The following is a 10,134-nucleotide window of genomic DNA, read 5'->3' as shown; positions in this document are numbered from 1 at the left end:
CATGCATCATTGAAACACCATACCTCCACTGTGACTCAAAGCAGCTTTATTTTGGCTGTCTGTAACAGGCCATAGATTGCAATATGTAATAATCTGACCAACACATGTTCATGATTCAGAAAAGCTGACATCAGTTATAGCTCTTCAATATGCAGTTTCATTGGCAGGAATTTAAATGTGACTAGAACTATCACACTTTATAGCCCACACCAGCGAAACATCCTAATTTCACTAGAATCTGAAATTATATGGAATTGCCCTAAGAATAGAGCAGGTACAATAATAACATATGTTGCAAATTGCAGATAATTCATTTATATCTTTCATCACAGCACTGTCCGTTTAGTGAAGCCTTTTGCAACTTGGTGCTCTCCCAATGTTTTGGATTTGTAGTTCTCATAAACCCCAGCCAGACCAAAAAACAATAAAAAATGCAGAGATTTGCAGTCCAAGCATCTTGAGAGCACTATATTAGGAAAGACTGTTCTACTGTTAGGTGTGCTTTTCCCTCTATGTTTTAGATACAGAAAAACAGTGTGCATCTGTTTCTATGTCTGTGGTTGTTTTAAAAACACATTTTATACAACACACACACACACCCTACACACATAACTGTTTTACTGTTTACCTGTGGCTACAGAAAAAAACTCAAACACCATTGATATGTAAAAAATAACATATTTGGATATCATAAATGATGGCACTGTAGCTAGGTATCCATAGATAAATGGTGTGTGTACATATCACTTTCCTTCTTGTGATATCCAGCCTCCTGAAAACCACAGGCCATGCTAATTCAGGTGTTCCAGGAGTTATAGTCCAATAAACTAACTTTTCCAAGTGCTGGATCTGTTGTGAGGAAAGTTTATGGGTCATTTCTCCTGATAATGTTTTTCATTAACATTAAAGGAAGGAAAAAAGAATAACAGAATTTCAAAGATGAACTTTCTACCTGGGTCAGTATTTTCCACAGGTTTATTACCAATGACCTCTGAAGGATGAAATCCAATCTCTTCCAGCCATGGATGCAGCTCGTAGTAAGCATCAGCGACTTGCTGCAGGACATAGATGCAATATTCTGCAACTTCTTCTCCTTTGCTCTGGGCTAGATCCAAAATTTTACGAACCTAGAAAATGTCACATAAAATGTCACAGATAGACTGAGACTGTGAATGATTTAATGCACAGAATACTCTCCTGTTTTGTGTAAAACATTTGCTATTTCTCCTTAGTTGGTGAGATGATTAAACTAGGCTGTACCGCATGCATAATTTTATACGGTGGGCCCTCCACATTCAACGGGGCTAGGGGTAAATCCCCAGTGAATGTGGAAAAACTGCAAATAAAAAAACACTACTGTATTCTTTTTACCTGACAGAACATCTCTCTAGGAATCACCAGGCTCTTCACAGCAACTCTATAGTCAATATCTGCCAGACGTTGATCACAGAATCATACTAGAGGACCAACAAATGCCTAGAGAAGTATTTTCTCTAGGAACTTCTAGGTTCTCCAGCACAATCCTATGATCAGCTTCTGGTAGAGTTGCACTGGAGGACCTAGAGATTCCTAGAGAGAACATATTAATCAAAACCGCAAATATTCAAATCCAGAGAAGTCAAATCTATGAATGGGGGAGGGGGGGGGGGAACTGTATATATTTTAAACCAAATCTTCCCTTACCTGCCCTTTCCCCTCTAAGCCAAATAGGCCCAAACGTTGTAATCTTCCCTCATAGGAGAACTGCTCCAACCCCTGACCATTTTGGTTGTATTTGGTTGGTAACCAAATGAACATGATGTTTAAGTGCGCCCTGATTAAATGTTACCCCAGACAAGTGGCATGGAGTGGTGCTCAGGAAGTCTTTGAATACCCTCTTTCCACCCCTATCTTATATGTTTGGTGTGAAGGTGGAAAGTGTGATGAAAAGGGCTGATGGCCCTCACCTCCAGTTGTGGCTCCAGTGGTCTTTTCAGCCCTCAGTGTCCACCTGTTTGTGTGACGATATGGATGTCTGAGATGAAGAAATCTTGTGTACCACTACCTACAGAAGCCTCCCTGGTTTATGGAATCATAATTGTGTGGGGTAGAGATCCCCTCTACATGAAGGCCAACATGAGACGTCCATGCCTCAAGATGTCCACAGAAATGCAGGCAGCAGCAATGGGAAAAGTTGCCAGGTATGGGACTACAAATATTTGGCTTCTTGCCATACATTTTATTTTTCAAAACAGGTAACACATGAAGGAGTTCTACAATACAAGCATGGTTTAAGACACTCATGTCCAGCAAGAAGGTACTAGGGTGGTATGTTGGACTAAGTAAGACATGGGAGGTCCAAGTACCCAATGAACCTTGAAATTTAGCATGTGAACTTAATCCTGCCAGCCTAATATAATACTGTACATTCATTGTTTTGAGGACAATAAACTGGGTAGGCAAAAGCCATATTGCTTTACACTAAGTGGAGAAATAGAAAAGGTAGAATATGAATGTAACCAAGGAATGAACGAATGAATAAATACATAAATAAGATTAAGCTGCCCAACCCCACAGAAATTTAATGAAGCCACTGTTCATTTTGTAGCTTTTTGACCAGCAGTTAAAGAATACAAATACATTTCCACAAAAACAATAAAAGTCATTCAGATTCTGAAGAATCTGTACCAGGCCTAAAGAATTCCTCTGTGCACCAATTTCTTGACTGAAAACACGGAAGACTGAAATTCTGAATGCTGCTTAACTGGTTCATCAAGAAGATCTATCAAAGACTGCTCAAAACTAACAATTATTAACTGGGAAAACAGTATAAAAAGGACACATTTCAACCTGTGAAAAAACTAATCCACAAGGCCAGTTCTCTGCAGCCAGTTATCTACAAAAATAAGGCCTTCCTAGTGATTGTTTAGAGATTACACACACACACGTATATGCATATGTACAATAAACATGCGGTTGTACTGTGTCATCAAGTCAGCTTCAACTAAAGGCAACCACATGAGTCTGAGACCTCCAAGACACCATATTACAATATTAACAGCCTTGCTAGGGGCTTGCAAAGTCGGGCCTTATGGCTTCCTTGACTGACTCTATCCACTTCCAAGGCCTTCCAGTTTTCCTACTGCTTTGTTAAAAATTATCATCTTTTTTAATAAGTCATGTTGTTTCATGATACAGTACCTCCAAAGTACAATAGCCTCCGTTTAGTCATTTTTGTCTTCCAGTAAGAGTTTGTATTGATTTTGCTTTTGAGCCCATTTATATGCCTTTTTGGTGGTCTATAGTATCCATAGAACTCTACTCAAACACTACATTTCAAATGAGTTGATTCTCCACCCACCCACCCACCCCCCGGTCAGCTTTCTTCATAGTTTATCTTTCACATTCATACAAAGAAATCAACAGTAGTATAGTATAGATGATCCTGACTTTTGTATTCAGTGATATAACATGACACTTCAGGATCTTATCTAGTTTCTTTATAACTGCTCTTCCAGGTCTCAGTCTTTTCCCCCCTGATTTCTTCATATCATTTTAGTTAATAACTGAGACAAAAATGAGAAAATCTTCAATAATTTTGCTATCTTGATCATCTGCTTTAAAATAATTTAAATTTTCTGTGGCCATTATTTTTGTTTTCTTAATATTCAGCTGTAACTTTGCTTTTGCTTTCTTCGGCACTGGACAGACAGGCCCTATGGGGCGCCGTCGTTATGTGCGAGGGGCGGCACTTCCAGACGCGACACATGTGATGAGGGCGTCAAAATGGCAGTGCCCTGTATATACGGGCGCCGCCATTTTGACGTGTCCGCATGTCCCAGTGCCTTTGTGACGCCGCAAGTGCGCCATTGGCGCCTTGCAGCGTCACAAAGACACCCCAAGAACCCGCTTTTGGGGGTTCTTTTCGCTCCGTGACCGAGCTGCGCGGTTTGTCTGCTGCGGCTCCCTCACGGAGCAAACCAGGGTGGTGGGAGACCGCCCTTTTTGGGCAGTCTGTATCCTGCCTTCCTTAACTTTCATCAGTAGTAGTCCAAAGTTATTATTCTCTGCTAGTGATATGGTGTTATCGCCCTTGTTCTTGGTTGTGCCTTCAAGTCATTTCCGACTTAGGCAAACCTAAGGCAACTCTCTTGGCAAGATTTGTTCAGAAGGGGTTTACCTTTGCCTGAAGCTGAAAGCATGTGAGTTGCCCAAGATCATGCAGTGGGTTTCATGGCAAGTGAGGAATCAAATCCTGATCTCAAGAGTCTCAGGGCCAAAACAGATGGCCCTGAAGAGGTGGCTTCAAACTGTTCCAGAAAAAGCTGGATCGGGGCTGCAGCAACTGCATGCCCCAGCCCCGATCCAGCTATTTGCCAGCTCAAAAAGAGGCTGCAAAATGCAGCTCCTTTTTGAGCCGGTAAAAGGGCACCCTTTCAGCCACCACTACAGCTTTGCAGCGCTCTTGCAGCATGCAGCATATAAATGCTGCACTGCCAAAGCGCCACAACATTGCCTGCCATCTGGGTGGGTGGATGACATGATGATGGCTTGGCGGTGTATTAAGGGCATGCACCATCTAAATGCCACTCACCCCCCCACACCAAGCCAGCAGTTACTGCCAGTATGTTTGGGACCATAATGCAACACTCAAACCACTACGCCACACTGGCTCCCTATCTTAAATTAATATTTCCTCCTCCAGTTTTTCTCCCCTCCTTCCTAATTCTCTTTTCTACACAATATGTTCTGCATATAAGTTAAACAGGCAGAGAAATTATTACAGTTCCTCCATACAGGTGATACAGGACTCTTTTACACTACACAACTGTAGAACTCATAGCACTTGCCAAGGCTTCATCCTATGGAATTCAAGGATCCATAGTTTGGTGCAGAATTTCAAATTATTTGCCTGAAAGCAGAATGCTTCGTGAACTACCAATCCAAAGACTATGTAGGATGCAGAAATGGGAGGTAAAGGGGTATAAAACCAAAAAAGTATTGTGTAATGTGAAAGAGATCACAGTGATTTGCCTATGGTCAGCATGTGAATTCATTGCTGTAGCAGGATTTGAACAAAACACTCAATACCACGCTACACTGTTATAGCACTATTATTCCACTTTTATTGCTACAGCTGCCTCCTGTGAAATCCTGGGATTTGCAGTTTAGGGAAGAGCATTCAACATTCTCAGCTAGAGAGCCCTTAGGCCTCACTAAACTACATACCCCAGAATGCCACAGAAGGCAGCCAGAGCAGTAAATGTGGAATAATAGTGCTGTAACAGTAGTTTGGTATTGTACAGATCTCATTAACTAATCCACCATGTTTTCACAGCACACTTTTGAGAGCAGGCGTGAAGACAAAAAGAGAAGGAAATACCTTGTCAGCTTGGGTTGGATATTGTGCGGCAATCTCTGCATCTTCAATTGAGAAATACTCATTCTTGAGCAAATTGTCAATCAAACATTGGGTATTACGAACTTTGCCAACTAACAGTTCCCTGTGTACTTTCAGCAGGTTAACAAAGGATGGTGGACAGACTGTTGTAGCTGTTTGGTGTATAATTTCTGCATCACCACCAGGCTGATCTTCCATTGCAATGATTGTAAGAGGCTGCACCTTCTAAATTCATGTTTGAGTCGCTGCAGATGTGTAGAAGAAGGGTCACATCAGATGCTGATTTTGAGCAAACTTTAGCTTCAGTCTGTTAGATCTGTGAAGGAAATAGTAAGCAACACCCATTAAAACATGTTTCTTTAAACTAGCATCCTCCAAGTATGTTGAACTATCACTCCTGTGATCTACAGCTAGGCTGGAGGAAGCTACATTAAAGGCAGTACAGCAAGCTAAAAGCACTTTCAAGTATGTCAAGGCCACATCTACTCAGCTGCAAGCATTTTTGCAACTGTTAGACAATGCTTCATATGTATTCTTGTAGATAGTGCAGTAAATGTATTTTGGCTGCTCCTTCATTAGCAAAAACTTTGGGGTCAGGCCATTTTGCAAAACTGAAAGATGTTGAAACACTGACCATTGTTATGTGTGTGATAACCTGGCTATAATATATAAGAGTCACTAGGAACTGCTGGTGTCAGAGTATGTACTATAAGGAAACAACAGGGAGAGCAATACACTTACTCCTTATTAAAACTACTTATTAAAACAGTAATTCAAGGATAGTTCTTCCAAACATTGATGAAACCAATCTTCATTTTCCATTGTTATTAAAATGTTTTATGAGAAAATAAACTCTAGTAGAGAGGACGTCAGATCCCACAGATGTATACATTGTCTGCAGATGTTGAAGCCATCAGAAAAAATGGTTTTCCCCTTAGAAAAAAAACAGAAATTTTGAGACAATTTGGGGAAAAAACCCTGCAATATTAGAATCCTTTACAGATTGCAAGTTACTTTAGGATCTCTGAAGAAGTCAAGGGGAGGGAGCTGTGGAGACAGTTTGAAAGAGGGTTACTACCAGTGTCAATATACTTGTTGCATGTTTGCCTCTGGCTGTTTCCTTCATTCCTGTTTGTAATTCCAGTTATCCATTTATAATAACATATTACTTACTTAATTAAATAAAAAAAACACATGGGCTCTTATTCAGTGAGGCTTTATTTTTTGTTTGCATTCGTTTCTATGAGAACTTGTTTGTGTTTTACTATTCTAACTCACTGTGCCTTAGGTCCCAGTATTCAAAGCAGGGCAGGATATATAAGACAAGAAATGCTGTTTGGACTGGGCTTATATAGGAATTATTGACAGTGCCACATTGTTGTTTATAAATTGTATTTCTGGCTGTGACCATAACTTATGTCAGTGGCAATGATATACAATAATTATGATACAAATGGTGGGTGGCCAGATGGCAGCGAGATGCAATTATATTGTTCCTCAGGTGTAACCTCCATGCACTACCAACTTTGTAGCCTTGATATGTCCCCACATCACCCCAACTAAAATGTGACAGCAATGTTCACAGGAGGGAGCAAAAGAGATATTTTTTAAACCTCCGCAATTCAAAATTTTTAAAAGTGAGATGTAAGAAAGTAGGATCCTCAACAAACAGACATATAGACAAGGTATGTGCTTATATCTGAAAGTCACCCAAAGTCATCCTCTGAGGCTAGAGATACATTCCAGCACAAAACACTAGTTAATGTCCTTAATATGAAACTGACAAATGAGTAGAGTAGTATCAGTGCAATATCTTTAAACAGCAATGTGACAGCATGAAGCTCATTTAGCTACAATATAAGCATAGTTCTAGATTTACAGTTTAATGATTTGAAAATTAGGATTTCAGAGAAACAAATCAAACGCTTTGGATAACTTTACTTATTCATAAATTAGATCTAAATCATGTTTCCTTAGCATATATTGAGGACTTCAATTTGTTGATGCTCTTTAAAAAAATTGGTTGCTATAGATTCAAAAGTTGTAAAAAGATGTAGCAGCTTGTCATTAAGATTTCTGTTTTTACAGTTGTAATTTCTAAGGCAATTAGAGAAGCGTTCTGACATTTCTATAAAGCAGAAATATTGATACTTAAAGATTAAAGCATAGGAGAATTATGAAGGTTGTTTTACAAGCATTAATGATTAATTCCAGCCAGAATATTGTATGATACCTTCTCAATGTGACATTTTATTTGACAGGAAGTTAACAAAAATAATATTCAAGGTAGAGGCAGTAATAACTGCAACAAAATGTTCTGGTGTAGATGATTCCTCTTCACTGCCAGCCATGGCCTCTTCCATGATGAATTGCCCATGATTTCCCTCCAGTTTGCATTCTATGGCCACTAAGTATGCTCAGTCTTACTGAGCTACTTTGTTCTGCTACCCTCATAAGGACCCCCTCCATAAAGATTTTTTGTACTACTGCAAACCTTGGGGTTATTCCAGTTCAGCTGATTGTTCCAAACTGGGAGCAGATAACTTCATTTTGGGTACAAAATGAATAGTACTCCCACCTGAACACTGGGAATAGTGGGAAAGTTACCCCAAATGCTGGGGTATGGGGAGGACAACCACAACTGACTTCAATAGAGGAAATGATTTGGCTTAATAGGAAGCAGCGAGAGGGTTCAGGGAACTCTTAAAAGCCTGGATTTCAGCCTATGTATAGGGATTTCAAACCCAAAATTCCAGACAGGAGATTCAAAATTAGTTAGTTTATTTAATACAAGGGGGAAATCAATTTTCACTCATAGAATCACAGAGTTAGAAGAGACCACAAGGGCCATCCAGTCCAACCTCCTGCCATGCAGGAACTCTCAATCAAAGCATATCCAACAGATGGCCATCCAACCTCTGCTTAAAGACCTCCAAGGAAAGAAACCCCATCACACTCCGAGGAAGGAGTGTGTTCCACTGTTGAACAGCCCTTACTGTCAGGAAGTTCCTCCTAATATTGAGGTGGAATCTCTTATTCGGTACCTTGCATCTATTGTTTCGTGTTCTAGTTTCTGGAGCAGCAGAAAACAAGCTTGCTCCCTCCTCAATATGACATCCCTTCAAATGCTTAAAGAGAGTTATCATATCACCTTTTAACTTTCTCTTCTCCAGGTTAAACATCCCCAGTTCCCTAAGTCGTTCCTCTTAAGGCATGGTTTCCAGACCCTTCACCATTTTAGTTGCCCTCCTTTGGACATGCTCCAGTTTCTCAACATCCTTTTTTAGCTGTGGTGCCCAGAACTGGACACAGTACTTGCTCACACTTGCACACAAGAACTAATGATGTAAAAGGTGGTAGTTGATAGCAATTACAGAGGGTTTTATCAGTAGGCAATACATTACTGGGTTAAGGCACAGAGCTCCAATTGTGAGGTTCAGTGGATGATTCTGGCTCAGCAAGCTGCCACGACTTTGTCCAAGTCAAGGGGGAAATGGACAGAGCTTCAGTCTGTATTCAGCCAAGACCAAATTGGGATTGCCCCACACAGGCATATTTATAGAGAGAAACAGGACCTGAGGCAGTTACACAGGAGTTTAAAAAGATTATGCTAGGAGGAAGAATGGCCAAAGGTTAGGGGAAATGGCAGGGCAGTCAATCTAGATGTCTCACACAAAAATGTGTCATCTCCAGGGGGAAGTGCCCTTTGATTCCCAACCTTTTGGCAAGTACCCCGGTGCACTGCACTCCATCACACAAGTGTCTGACGGGATTATGCAGATTCCAGTCTCAAAAAGACCTATCTTTTCTACATGTGCTAGTAAGTTGCCATATTTCAGCAGGATAGTGCTCTCAGATTGGGGCATCTCCATAATAATAATAATAATAGGTTTTATTTATTTACCGCGCAATCACTGGGAATCCGAGCGGTTTACAATAGAGGGGATAACAGACAGTTCCCTGCCCACAGGCTTACAATCTAAAAGACACGACACAAAAGGAGAAGGGAATGGTGAGGGGGGGGGAGGGAATCAGGTCCAGCACTCTTCTCTCCCTCTGAGGCCTGGACCAAGGCAGATGGACCGGAGGGAGGGCTCTTCTTCTTCAGGCTAGCCCCTGATGGAACTGGGCCAGCCTATTCTCTCCCTCACAGGCTGAAAGATGACAATTATGGAGAGAGGGGCCTCTTTCTTCAGGCTAGCCCCTGATGGAACTGGGCCAGCCTACTCTCTCCCTCAGAGGCCGAAAGATGACAGTTAGGGAGGAGGAGCCTCTTTCTTCAGGCCAGCCCCTGATGGAACTGGGCCATCAGCTACGTGACCAAACATCCCTTTTAATATCAAGTGGATATCAAATGTCAACTAGGGGTAATGGGGTACTAACCTATGTGGTAACATAAATGATTCCACAACTGTAAGCTAGGGTAAAATAATATAACAGGTCATGAAACGTTTCATGTGAACCCCATTACACATCCACAGTGGTGGTCTAGGGAGATTTTGTGTGATTCAAGCTGCTATATTATGAGAATAAAACCCACTAAACACAGTGACACTGAATTCTGAGTACAGTGGTGCCTCGGGTTACGAAATTAATTCGTTCCGCGGCTAATTTCGTAACCCGAAAAACCTTCGTAACCCGAATTGCCATAGGCGCTAATGGAAAAAAAGCCGCGGCTCTGCCGCGGCTCCATTGAAAACAGCGCCGGGGTTTTTTCGTAACCCGAAAAAACCTTCGTAACCCAAAACAATAAA

At 41.1% G+C, this 10,134-nt stretch overlaps 1 protein-coding gene across 8 annotated transcripts in view; it reads right to left on the bottom strand.

Moving 5' to 3' along the window:
• Positions 1–10,134, bottom strand: part of NOD1 (nucleotide binding oligomerization domain containing 1) — a 59,274-nt gene that overhangs the window by 36,677 nt on the left and 12,463 nt on the right. For 6 of the 8 annotated variants that reach the window (XR_006104527.1, XM_042473276.1, XM_042473277.1 and 3 more), the window contains 2 exons: positions 5,363–5,696; positions 953–1,127 (listed from right to left, as the gene is read on the bottom strand). Coding sequence is in view for 6 of the 8 variants with exons in the window: in XM_042473276.1 (XP_042329210.1) it covers positions 953–1,127; positions 5,363–5,578 (391 nt within the window). In the remaining 2 variants the exon portion in view is untranslated. Of the gene's footprint in view, positions 1–952; positions 1,128–5,362; positions 5,697–6,121; positions 6,452–10,134 lie in introns of those variants that run through there. The other 2 variants (XM_042473279.1, XM_042473280.1) reach the window with 2 other exon arrangements.

Source organism: Sceloporus undulatus, chromosome 6, assembly GCF_019175285.1.
Source record: "Sceloporus undulatus isolate JIND9_A2432 ecotype Alabama chromosome 6, SceUnd_v1.1, whole genome shotgun sequence".
NCBI classification, from domain to species: Eukaryota; Metazoa; Chordata; class Lepidosauria; order Squamata; family Phrynosomatidae; genus Sceloporus; species Sceloporus undulatus.
The sequence above is the reverse complement of the archived record's forward strand: the minus strand, read 5'-3'. Positions and strand labels throughout refer to the sequence as shown.